The sequence below is a fragment of the Gossypium hirsutum genome, chromosome D02, assembly GCF_007990345.1.
Source record: "Gossypium hirsutum isolate 1008001.06 chromosome D02, Gossypium_hirsutum_v2.1, whole genome shotgun sequence".
Lineage (NCBI taxonomy): Eukaryota > Viridiplantae > Streptophyta > Magnoliopsida > Malvales > Malvaceae > Gossypium > Gossypium hirsutum.
The window spans coordinates 13647322-13660621 of NC_053438.1; the positions used below are offsets into that span (position 1 = coordinate 13647322).

At 33.2% G+C, this 13300-nt stretch overlaps 1 protein-coding gene across 3 annotated transcripts; it reads right to left on the bottom strand.

The window, feature by feature from the left end:
• Positions 1-6481: 6481 nt before the first annotated feature.
• LOC121214628 (linoleate 9S-lipoxygenase 1-like) lies at positions 6482-8282 on the bottom strand. 3 transcript variants are annotated; one of them, XR_005910213.1, is made up of 4 exons: positions 8058-8282; positions 7393-7667; positions 7065-7304; positions 6482-6922 (listed from the first exon to the last, which is right to left on the bottom strand). XR_005910213.1 is itself a non-coding variant. In XM_041088470.1 (4 exons), exons 1-4 carry the CDS (start codon positions 8067-8069, stop codon positions 6722-6724), a joined length of 594 nt encoding a protein of 197 aa, XP_040944404.1. In that variant the 5' UTR covers positions 8070-8282; the 3' UTR covers positions 6482-6721. The 3 variants fall into 3 exon arrangements, 2 of the variants coding, with proteins under 2 accessions (XP_040944404.1, XP_040944403.1); XM_041088470.1 differs by having other exon boundaries at positions 6482-6793; positions 7393-7662; XM_041088469.1 differs by having other exon boundaries at positions 7393-7662.
• Between the last annotated feature and the right edge of the window lie 5018 nt (positions 8283-13300).

Sequence of the window (13300 nt, forward strand, 5' to 3'; positions counted from 1 at the left end):
GAATTTTATTAAACTTTTCCACACCACTCAATATTAATTTTGATGATTTGAAACATAGTTTGATAATAAAAAAAATCTTTCAAATATTTTATTTTAATAGACAACAATAATCTAACTTATAATATTAAAAATTAGTAAACTACATTAGAATTTCTATTTAATGGAATAAAAACTTAAAAAATAAAATACATGTATGTAAAAGAATAAACTTTATTTTTATAAAACAACCATTTTTATTTAATTTTAATAATATGTTTATTAATTTATTATTTTAAATACAAAAGTAAAATATAAAAATTTTTATTAAATTTTGATTTAAAATCATTTTAAATTAAAATTGACTAGCGAAATTAAAAAAAAAAAGCTTTAGTGACAAATTTCAATCAAATAAAAATAAAGACACAAAATTCAATATAGAGTTAAGGTATAGTGGTAAATTTATCTTTAGTTCATATGGACAATGACAAATCTCAATTAAAGTGAAGTATAGAGGTAATTTTAAGTTTCCATTTAAAACATAGTGACAAATTTGCATATTAACACAAATATTTAATAAGTTGAGTGATTAAATAAAAAATAATAATAGTTAGATGACTAAAATAGAATCGAAAGCATAATTAAGTGACTATTTTTATAGTTTACCCTAAATAAATTTAATAATTTATATATTGAATTTTTTTGGGTGGAATAATATCATAATTAAGTGAAACTTTTAATAATATCATAATAAAACTTTTATGTTAAATCATTTCATCTTTTTGATAAAAATAATGGCTATATTATATTAAAATATATAATAGTTTCTATAAAAAAAATACAAAATATGAGCAAAGTTACACTTAATTTACAAAATATTTTTATATTAAAATAAAAATATTATTAAGACAAAATAAAACATGATCAAAACCATTTAATTAAAAAAAAACCATTTCAGTTTCTCAATTTGGATCTATCAGAATTCTCATCCCCTTTTTCTATCAACATTTGTTGTTGTTTACTAACTTATTTTTAATGTAATTAATTACATCATAGCTGTACTATTTGATAACTGTCTCAAGTTACGTTCATCACTAGTATAATGATTCTTTTTTAAAGAAAAATTGATACACTTTTCAAAAAGTCAAGATTTGCGAGAAAAATTAAATGACCCATCACCAAACCTAATAGATGGCTAAATGCTATTAAATAAAAACAACCCCATCTATACAACTGGTCAATATATTTGTCATTCAAAACAACTAGTCAAAATTAACACATTTGTTGGGTCTCATAATATATTGTTGGAAAAATTGTATTTTTATGAAACTTTGAGCCGTATTCTCAATAAATAAAGGTGGAGAGTTGAATCTTAAAATTATAGTTTCATATTCTACTCCATGAGACCTTTACAATGGTATATCATAAGCTCAAAATGGTTGAGTGATGAATGAGAAATTGATGCTCAAAGTAAGCTACTTGGAAATATTTGTTGAGGAAAGGTAAAAGCTTAGATCCCATATTGGTTAAATACCAAGTGTGAAATATATTTATATACGGGAACCCTCTTATAAGGTCATTGAATAATAAGTTTGGAACTTTGCCTTCTACGTAAGGAGGTGTAGGTTTAAATCCAACGGGTTGGGTTGCACCTGCATGACATTGGCAACGCGAAATGTTTGGATTGGTCGGGCTTAGAGTGAGCCTATGAATATTTTAGCCTAATATGAAATTTAATTTTTCCTCAGCAAATATATATAATTTGATATAAAAGGATTAATTTGATTTTAATCAAATTAATTCAGCTGCCCCATTAATGAAGATTTATTTCCATAAACTCCTCAACTTTAAATGCCTATAAAAGGCTAAGACTTATTCAAAGTTCTTTACTCAATTTTCCACTCTCTCACACCAATTTTATGTTGCTATCAAAACTCTTCTTTTCTTTTCCAAATTTTTTAAATGTTTCAGTGATAGAAAAAGGCAACATTCGTTTGTTGATCATTGTAGAGGTGCTACTACTTTGATCACTATTATTGTTGTATCCTAGGAGACATTCGACCAACATTCCTCCAAGTACCGTAGGAGCAGCTGAATCTGTCTTAAGGAAACTGTGTTTTCACAAGCCTCAACATATCGTAAAATCTTTTTCCTCCCTTTTTATTTTAACTTATGTTACGTTTTATTTTGTTTTCGTATTTAACAAATTAAATATAAATCATTCTAGTTATATTTTATTTTGTATATGGTTATTTATATTTATTTATTTTGTTCACTAACATATTTTGTCCAACATATATATTATTTATCTTTATTGAGTTTTTAAATAAGAGATTCTACCATTTTATCACAAAGTTTTGGGTTTTAATTTTAAGATTTTAACTTGAATTTTATTTTTAAAATTAGAGTCTTGTTATCGTACTCGTCATTACCGACTTGCTACCCAGTTACCCGATTGGGTATCAACCTGTAACCTGCATGGTTCGTCTCTTGGGTTCGCACGTAAGGTATTTTCATCCTTTCATGAGCTTGCACGATATGGGTTCACACCATTATGCATGCAAACCCACACATAAGAAACACATGTTAACCTTAGAAATAGGGTATGTATGGAGACCTACTACGACGTCACATCCATGAACAGTAACCGTATAATATAAATAGAGAATTTAACCCTTTTGAGAGAAAAACACATAAAAACATTCAACAATTTGGTGTGGTGAGCATAGACAGGCTTTCGACCTTCAGAAAATCAGAAAACCAAGATGACTTACCCTAGTGAGAATTTCCCTAGCGATTTCCCGTCGAACCAAGCAGGAGGTTTCGGCACCGGCAACTAACCCCGAAAAATGGATCTCTTCACTGGTTGGTTTGCTGATTGGCCAAAAAATTTAGGCAACTTAAGCCAAGAAGGTGACTCTAATTCCTTTAATATTAATTCCCTTTCTAGTTAGGGGTCATCCTTCCCCTCTGATCAGGGAGCATCGCAACAATAGTTGTTTGGGTTACAGGAATACCTAAGGTTAATAAAATAAAAAAATACTCAAAAAAGTTCCAGGTTTGAATAGTAATAATTATTTCACTAGGAGTTGCTCAGACAGAATGAAGAACTGAGAAGAAAGGTGAGTTCGACCCCTCTGATATTTAGGACCATGTCACGCCTCTCTAGGAGGAGGTTGTGGGAGCACATGCAAAGCCATAGCAGAATGAGATGGATGCTTTGCGTAGAGATGTGCGAGCTTTGCACCTTGATGTACAAGACATGGACTGGTTATTTTGTTCTAACAACCCTTTATCTCCAAAAGTGGCAGCTATGATCCTACTGTTCAATTTTAAAGTGCCAAAAGAGATTTTTAAAGATAGAAGGGATCCTCAGGCACATCTCATGTAGTATAATGATTACATGACTGTGTTAAGAGCTTTTAATGCAGTGAAATGTAAAGTTTTCTTGACGACTTTTAAGGGAAATACGAAAGATTGGTATTTTTCTTTGCCACAAGGCTCCATTCAAAGCTTCTCACAATTAGGTTAGAAGTTTTTGGGGAAGTTTCATGCCCATAGGATGATAATGAGCACTCCTATGAGTTTGATGTCAGTAAAACAGAAATATGGAGAATCTTTGCAATATTATGTCAAACGATTCCATACAGCCATATTAAACACAAAGAACTTAGATGACTAATAGGCTATTAATACCTTCATTATAAGAGTTCAAAATGAACACATTTAGTACTCATTTATTGATAACAAACCATAGAGTTTGAGAGACTTATACAAGAGGGCCTACAAGTTTGTTGAGGAAAAAGAAATTAAAAGAGTGGCTCGCAACACTTTCTAGAGGGATGATAGGCAATTTAGGGATTTTCAGGGTGCACGTAGCCAAAAAAGTCTTTCTTCTCAAAGTTTACGAATCCAAAGTGGGGGACAATAGAGGAATTGCTCACAAAATAAATTGCCAAAGGTGTTCTAGAGACCTCAAGGCGAACATACAAGAAGGTATGTTCCCCATGGAAAATTTGAATCTTACACTCCTTTAAATGCTTCACGTACCTACATTCTTAATCAGATTAGAAGTTTGGGCCTTTTACCGAGCCCACTACCTATATGAAGTAGCCAGTCAAGGTCCAACTCGGGAGATAGATGTAGTTTCCACAATGATAGGGGACACAAGACTGAGGATTGTTTCTCTTTAAATGATGCTATAGATGAGGTTGTTAAAAATGACGAGCTAAAAGATTTTATGGCTCAGGATGCTTCGCCCTCAGATTAGAGTTCTTGTGGTGTTAATAAAGGTAAACAAAAAGTCAGAGGCATCATACATGTGATACTTGGTATATATTAAGAATAGGCGACTTCTAATATGAAAAGAAAGGCTCACCTCAGAAGTGTGATGTCGACCAGTTTGTCGAAGAGGCTACGTTAACAAGAGAAGTGGAAGGTAGAATTTAATGAGGAAGATGAGGATTCAATATGTGATGAGGAAGGAAATGACCTTATGATTATGTTAGCAATTATTGCAGGGTTTTAAGTTAAAAGGATTCTGATTGATAATGGAAATGCTGTAGAGGTTTTAACTTGAGATACATATCAGAAGATGGGTCTGAACGAGTAAGCTTTAAAGAAGGTGAGCCCCTTGTATAACTTTGCTAACCATCAAATTAATGTGAAAGGATTCATCACTTTACTTGTTACCCTTGGAGACGACGAGCACACTACCACAAAATATGTTCAATTCTTTGTGGTAGACCACCATATGGCTTATAATGCCATTTTGGGCATCTAGTTATGAGAATGGCCAAAATGATGATAGCCACTTTTTTTATGAAGATCAAATTCCCTACCAGGGTGAGGGTATGTTTCATGAAACTTGACTAGCGGATAGCTAGACATTGTCACATATTGTCAGTTAAACAAACTGATAAGCAAGAGCCACAGGGTCAGAGTTCACAGCAGGCAGGGGTGGCTAGCCAAGTTATAGATTTAGATTGTTTGGATGTTAAAAGAGAGGAAAGAGTTCGTAAGCCAGAGGCAATAGAAGTTACAGAAACTCTGCAATTATTTTATGATAACATGGATAAGTTGGTAAAGATATCATCAACATTAACAGAAGAAGAAAAGAAGGATTTGGTACAGTGTTTAAAAGGAGAACTCAAACATTTTTTCATGATCAGCAGCGGACATGCCTGGTGTGGACCCTCAAGTAATTGTACATCGACTGAATGTGTCCCTTGAGGTCAAGTCGGTTAAGCAAAAAAATAGAAGGTTTACTCCACAGGTCATGGAAGCCATCAGAAAAGAAGCAAGTAAATTACTTTAGCAGAAAAAAAAAGGCTAATGGAAAATGAATAATGTGCATCGATTTTACTAGCTTGAACAAAGCTTACCCAAAAGATAGTTTTCCTTTGCCCTTAATTGATAGGCTGGTAGATGCTTTATCTGGTCATAGGTTCATGAGCTTCATGGATGCATTCTCCTAGTACAATTAGATCTCTATGGCTCTAGAGCACCAGGATAAGATGATCTTTATTACAGAGGAGGTTTGTTCTATTATAGGGTTACGCCTTTTGGGCTAAAAAATACAGGTGCAACATATTAAAAGTTGGTTAATAAAATTTTATAATTGCAAATTAGTCCCAGTGTTGAGGTCTATGTGGATGATATGTTAGTGAAGAGTACCACTTTAAAAAAGCACATTGAGGATTTTTTTGAAGCATTCGCTGTCTTGCGCACCTACAACATGAGGTTTGATAACAAGCTAATTTTGTGTGTTTACTGTACTTATTTTTTTGTCAAATCTTGAATAGAATGCAACTAAGCTTGTGATTTCTTGTTTAAATTTTATCAGGACGCAATTGGAATGTCGAAGTTAAAAAAAAATCAGTAAATTAGGCTAAAGTGGAACAAAAAGCAAGGAAATGGACTAAATTGAAAAGTTACAAAATTGGTGGCTGATGAAAAAATTCAAATTTTGATTTTGTCAAATCCTGTAATTAGAAAAATATCTAATTTTTTGTTAGTTTTTAAATATAATTTTAAGAGGAAGTTATGCTAAAATTAATTTTTGAGATGCATATAAAAGCCTTGTAATTTTAGCTTGGAAACAAACAGTCTTAAGCCTTGAATTAAAAATAATTCTTTCCTTTAAAAAAAGGCATAGAGGCGAACCTTGAAAAGATTCGGGGATATTCTAGATATATCATCCCTGAAGACTATTAAAGTCATTCAACACTTAATAGGGAGGATTGTCGTACTCAACATGTTTGTTTCCAGAATGACAGATAAATGCTTACCTTTTAAGGCATTGAGAACTACATTTAGTTGAATAGAGGTATGTCAAAGGTTCGGGGCTATTCTAGATATATCTTACCTTTCTTGTAATTGGATAAATGCTTACCTCACATCTCCACCGTTTTAAAAAAATTAAAACAAGGTATATGACTTGGCTTCATATATTTATATTTTATTTTGGGAGGGGTTCCAAAAAGGACTTGGCTTCATTGGTGAGTCATTTCAAAGAGAGAATATGAAATAAGATAAGGTTAAAAAAACCAAAGTGGCTTAATTAAAACAAAAATGGTATACCCTTTGATTGTAGGGAAAATTAACAGAAACTACTACCCCAATACGAACAGAAGATGAAGCTTCCCAGTTGCATCTTTTTCTTTATAAATACTCCTACAAAGCCCCAGCCCCTTTTTATCTCAAGTCTTCACATTTAGTTAAACCAAGTTTCGAACATATTATTTCACCACCACCGTCCTTGTATTCCTTTTCCTTTTCGTGTTATTCGGAGATGCTGAGCCATTTGCTCCACACCCTAGCCGGTAACGACAATGGGAACAAGAAGATGAAACCGGAAAAGATCAAAGTTACTGTTATTTTGATGAAGAAAAATGTTTTGGATTTCAATGACTTCCATGCATCTTTTCTTGATGGGTTTCATGAACTGTTAGGCAAAAGAGTTCCATTTCAACTTATCAGTTCTCAACATGTCGATGGTGAATTCTTTTTTCTTTTGTTTCATCCAAGAAGCTGAAAAATAATAATATTATTTTATCAAAGCATATTTGTTATTTTGTGATCCTCACCTGACTTGGTCGGAGGTCTACCAGTTCTTCCCCTACGAGGATAGGGGTACTTGGCAGATCCTCCGAGAACCGGGCGGGCGTATTTGGGCCCTTGTCGGGGTTCCCCAAATCATTGTAATAAGCGTAGTCATAGACACGATCCCATTCTTGAAGCTCTCCTTGGCCATTGCTTCTCAAGGCCATCAGCTCTTGTTCTGTGTATTGAAGCAGCGGCTTCGGCATCTCATGCGGAAGATACGTCTAAAAAAAAAATCAAACATTTTAAACTACGATTTTAGCCAAAAGAAAAACTGAAACTCCCAAAGAGAAAAACAATCGAAGAACTGACCTTGTTAGTGAAGAAAACTCGAGGTTTATCGTATTTCTTGTCGGGATAAACCCAAGAACCGCAGACAAAGTGAAGCCGATCATGACCTGGAACATGTTCGAGAGTGAGAGTTTTGAGGTAGAACTCACTGTAATGATTGTTTTTAATGAGGAAAGCTCCAGGTAATCCGATTTCCTCCTCGAAATCAAAGTTAACGTCGAATTTAGATCCTCCAGCCACTGCCGATGTTATTGTAGAGTTCCAGTCCTCCAAATATGCTTCTTTCCCCAGCTTTCCTTGCAACCCATTATTTAAAAATATAAAAAAAAATTTAATTATTAGATTAGGACTAATATTAATTAGTGCATGGCATTTCATATGAAAATGCATTTTTTACTGTTTACTTCTATGCTCAAAAAAAAAATCATTCCCTTGAACAGAACCAAAAAGAAAAAGAAAGTTCAATATTTTTCATCAACAATGATAATAAAAAATTTCCTGAGGTTAAAGATGATATGTACGTGTCAGTGTATAAAAGGGAAGTGGTCGTTATGAAGTATAAACTATTGATAGCAATGGCAGGCTTTTGTTTTGACTTTAAGAGACAAAATAACAAATATGCTTTGATAAAATAATATTATTAATTTTCAGCTTCTTAGATAAAACAAAAAGAAAAAGGAATTCACCAGCATCGACATGTTGAGAACTGATAAGCTGTTACAAGCTCAATTTGCCTGGCCCAAAACCCAATTATCCTTTAAATCCAACTATCCCTTAAACCCAACAACCTAAAATCCTTTTAACCCTAGCCCACAATAATTAAAAAAAAAGGAAAAACTAAGAAAACCCTAAGCTAGCCGCCGCCCTAGCCTTGTCAGCCACTTGCTCCACCGTTTGTCAGCCACTTGCCACCCCCAACTGCTCCTGCAAGAGGAGCACGCAAGCAACAAGGAAAATAATAGAAATATATGTAGTGGCTATATAAAAGCCTAAGAGATCAGATTATAAAGGATGATTTTCTTGGGAAAGAATACAAGCAATTTATTTTTTAGAGTAATCCCCAAAAACACAAAATTACAGTAAGAGTTTGAAGAAAAAAAAATAAAACAAAGCAAACATTTAAGGGTATTTCCTCTTTTATTGGCAATTTTTCTCATTTATTTTGAAACCATACATACACACCGATATTTCATTTTCTTTTTTTCTAAATAGTCATATACAATACAAAGATTTCATTTTATTTTGATTTTTTATTTTTTTGGTTACATATATATATATACGAAGTAAAAAAAGGGCATAAAAAGGATAAAAATCTCACCCCTTTGGATTTTTGGCCACCGTGTGCGGTGGCTGGCGGCGGGCTAGCGACGGCGAGGACGGCTGAGGCTGGCTGGCTTCTTGGTCGGAATCTGGGCTGACCCAGAGAGAAGAGAGAAGCCTTTTTTTGTTTTTTTTTTAAACTTGGGGAGAATGATTTTTTAAAAAAAAATTTAAGCTTTTATAAAGGACCAAAACGCCTTTTTGGTCGGTTTCCTCAGACGTCAAAACAACGTTGTTTTGAGTAGGCTGACCCGACCCAACCCAACCCAACCCAGTTAAGCTAGGATCCGCGTGTTTTATGAAAATGGGAAATTTACGCGCACAGTCCCTCCGCTTTTTATCATTTTACAATTAAGTTTGTTATGCTTTTAATTTCGCCCATTTGATTTTGTTTCGTCTTCATTTTGGTCCCGTGTAAAGCGCAACGTTTTGGAGGGAAGGGAAAATTTCCTTTTTAGTCCCCCATGTCATTCGCGCACTTCAAATGGATCCTTCCTCTTACTTTTATTTTGAGTTGGCCCCAGAACTATGTTTTTGTTGCGATTTTAGTCCTTCTTTTGTTCATTTCATGTCTTTATCATTAAATTAATTATTTTAATATAATATAATTATATCATATTTAATATTATTTTTTATTATTATTAGGTTTATTACCGTAGGTACCGTTATTGTTTTCTAATATGATTATGTTACTTATTATTTGCTACTTTTTAATATTATTAATACATTCTATTTATTTTTTGTACTGCATTACAATTTTTATTATCATATTATATTTAGTATTGCTTTAATATTATGTTAAGTATTATATTTTATTATTATTATTACATTATTAGTACATTATTTATTATTTTCCTTTTTTATTGTTACTTATCATTTGCTACTTTTTTAATATTATTAATATATTCTTTTTATTTTTGTACTGCATTATAATTTTATTATCACATTATATTTAGTATTGCTTTAATATATGTTAACTATTATATTTATTACTATTATTATTATTATCACATATTAGTACATTATTTATATTTTTCTTTTTTATTGTTACTTATTATTTGCTACTTTTTTAATATTATTAATATATTCTATTTATTTCTTGTACTGGATTATAATTATTATTATATATATTTAGTATTGCTTTAATATTATATTAACTATTATATTTTATTACTATTATTTATTACATTATTAGTACATTATTTTATTATTTTCTTTTTATTGTAAATATTATTATTATTATTTTAATATTTTAATATTATATTTAATATTTTCATTATTTGTATCATTATTTTCATTATTTATTCTTATGCGTCATTTATTTATGTATTTTTTCTTTATTTTATTTTGGTTATCTTTGATCTGTAATTAGTTCGTGTGCTTGCTAATTCCTTTATGCTTGTCTCTTATATAATTTCTATTAATGCATTTATTTTGTTTGTACATATCATCACGTAGCCTGTTTTGCATTTTATTACAAATTCATGTTATATTAACCATTATTCGACCAAAATGATTCTTTGCAAAGGCAATATCCGGTATTTAGAAATTCGGAAGCCGTGCCTAACGTATTGGGTTTCGATTTTCCTCGTTTAATCTAAATACTTAATATCCTTTTTTATCAAAAAAAATAAAAATACATAAATTTTAGTTAAAAAAATTATTCTCGAGAATTCGAAATGTCGTGTCCTAACGTGTTGGATGTGACATTTGTTATCCCGAGATAAGGTTTTCTAAAACAAGGCAATGTTTGATGCTCGAAAATTCAGGGAATCGTGCCCTATCGTGCTAGGTTTCGATTTCTCGTTTGTTCAAAATAATCAAATGTTCCTTTAGAATTTCATTCGTATTCTTTAAATTCTAAAACAAGACAATGTCTAATGTTTGGAAATTCGAGGGATCGTGCCCTACCGTGCTGGGTTCGGTTTCTCGTTGAACTAAATAATTAGACATCCTTTTGTAATTTTCAATATATAGATTTTTGAAAGTAAAAAAATTATCGTGTTCTCAAGTTAATAAAACATCGTGTCCTATCGTGTTGGATATGATGCTGCATTCTTTTGAAATAAGAGAATTTTGACGACCAACTTGAATTATTCAAATTTTTTAAGGAACCATATTTCAAAAATAACTTTAAATCTTAGACATAAGGACAGTAATTAATCAATTTGGTACTAATTTTGGGCGTTATGAGGGTGCTAATCCTTCCTCGTACGTAACCACTCCCGAACCCATTTTTTTTATTTTCGTAGACGAAATCGTTGTTTTAGTAAAACAAAACTTTTAAACAATTAAATTATAAGGTGGTCCGATCATCACACCTAATAAAATATCGGTGGTGACTCCCATGTTCGTTTTCATTTTCAAAACCAAAGTCGATCCCCGTTTTCGAAAATGGTTTCGACAGCTTGGCGACTCCACTGGGACCAATAAGAGAGTCAAGCCATAAAATTGATTATCTGCTGTCTTTTTGTCAATGAATTGGAAATTTGTTTTGAAAATCATGATTTCTTCAATTGCATCGATTGTATGATTGTTATGGTTCGGGTCTTGTAAAATAATAGTGCATTGCATTGCATGACTGTTGTGGTCACACCTTCTAAGTAGGAGTAGAAACTATGCTTCCGTGAGGTTTTCACCTCGCATGGGCTAGTGGATTGCTTCCGGGATACATCTGTACCTATGATTTCGTGAATTTCATCCGCATGGTCATAGGGAAATGTATTCCCCAAACCGAACTCGATCCATAGAGCTATAATGGTGAGGATCGAGGAATCTGTTGGTTCGAGTACCCTTACTCTAGAATCGAACCACATATAGTGAACCTTAAAAGCTATCCTTGGGTAGAGCTGCATCAACCTTAGTATTTCCCATATGTGTGTTTGATTATCTTGTTGTGCTTGTATTTTATACTTATTTCGATACTACTTGTGTTTTGATTGTGTTTTGCATGACATTGCATACTAAAGGAGGTGTTGATTCGTATTCAATTACTAAGTTAGAAATTTTAACATAGAGAATGAATTCTAATAAAGTTGAGGATAATACGGACGTCGCGCATGGTCAGAGAAGTACAATCGGAGAAGGGGATAGCTTGACAGAAGGATATACATCAGAGTTGTAGGAATTCACTCGCGTCAATGTAGCACAGAATGAGTTGCAAGAGTTGAGAGATATCTGGGCTCGTTGGGATGAAGGAACCAAATATTGTTCTATCCAAGCTATTGTGATATATCTTACTTGCTAGATATTAAAGTGAACAAGTACCTATTCGAGTTATGGGTTCAATTTTGGAATTCTGCTTACAAGTGTTTCACTTTTGGGGAAGTGATTTAGTACCTACCGTGGAGGAATATACTACCCTGCTCAGGTGTCAAAAATGCAAGTTAGAAAAGCTTATGCTAAGGTTTTTAATGGTCAAACCTTAACGAAGAAATTGATGAATATTTCAGGGATGAGCGAGCCTTGGGTCACTGCTCGGATTCAACAAAAGGGAGATAGTAAATGTAATCCCTGGGAGAATTTGAGAGATTTGGTTTTAATACATCCGGATGAAAGAAAGAGGGTCGATATCTTCGCCTTAAGCATCTATGGATTGGTAATTTTTCCTAAGGCTTTAAGGCACGTGGATGAGGCAGTCATGACTTATTCGATCATCTTGAGAGGGAATCACACCTGTACCTGCGATATTGGCTGAGACGTTCGATCCTTGAGCATGTGTCGGAAGTCAGGTGATGGGCGGTTTATTGGATGTGCGCAGCTGTTGATAGTGTGGTTCATGGGCACTTTTGGAAGGTGGACAAGGTTTCAAGGCAGTTTGTACCCACGACTTACGGGCTCGTTCAGTGTGAATTCTCCTATAAAGGTGACCACTATAAGAAGAAAGTTCGGGAACTATCGGATGCTTGGAAGGAAACACGCTGGATGAAGAGGTTGGCTGTTGGTTCCATGGTGACACTGAATATAAAGATGGTTTAGAAAAAGAGCCAATGATAATATTCTAGACCAAGGTAGAAAGAACCCGACCAATGGAGGAACATTACAAGTACCCCATCAGAGTTGGAATTTATAAAGCAAAACTCGAGAAAAAGAGTCTGATCTTGGGAAAAAATCAAACAATGGAGAAAGAAAAGATGCATCTGAGGTTAGACGTGAGGTTTAGAGGTCAGAAGTTGAAAGTTAAGAAAAGGAAAGTAAAGCTGAAGAAGATCTGGACAGTTTGAAGACAGATTATAAGAGTTACGCCTGTCTATGAGGACTACTGGGTTAGGTAAAACATCAGAATAATGGCCCAAGAACGAGAGAAAAAGACAAAGCGACCGATGGGAAAGGAATTTCGAGAAGTCATGACGAAATAAGGATTTAGAGAAGCATCAGAAAGTAGAAATGACGAAAATGACTAAGGGTAGAGTGGTGAAACTCGAGAAACTCTTCATCTGATGAAGTCGAATTCTGCAATAGATTGAGAGAAAGCAAGCAAAGTAGAAGAAATGAAGAAAAATGAAGAATAGAAGGTCATACAAATTGTGAATGCGGATTGAGTTTTTAAGAAATGAGGAGGTGGAAGGAAAGCTCACTATTTGCAGACCATGTCAGAAATAGAGAAATT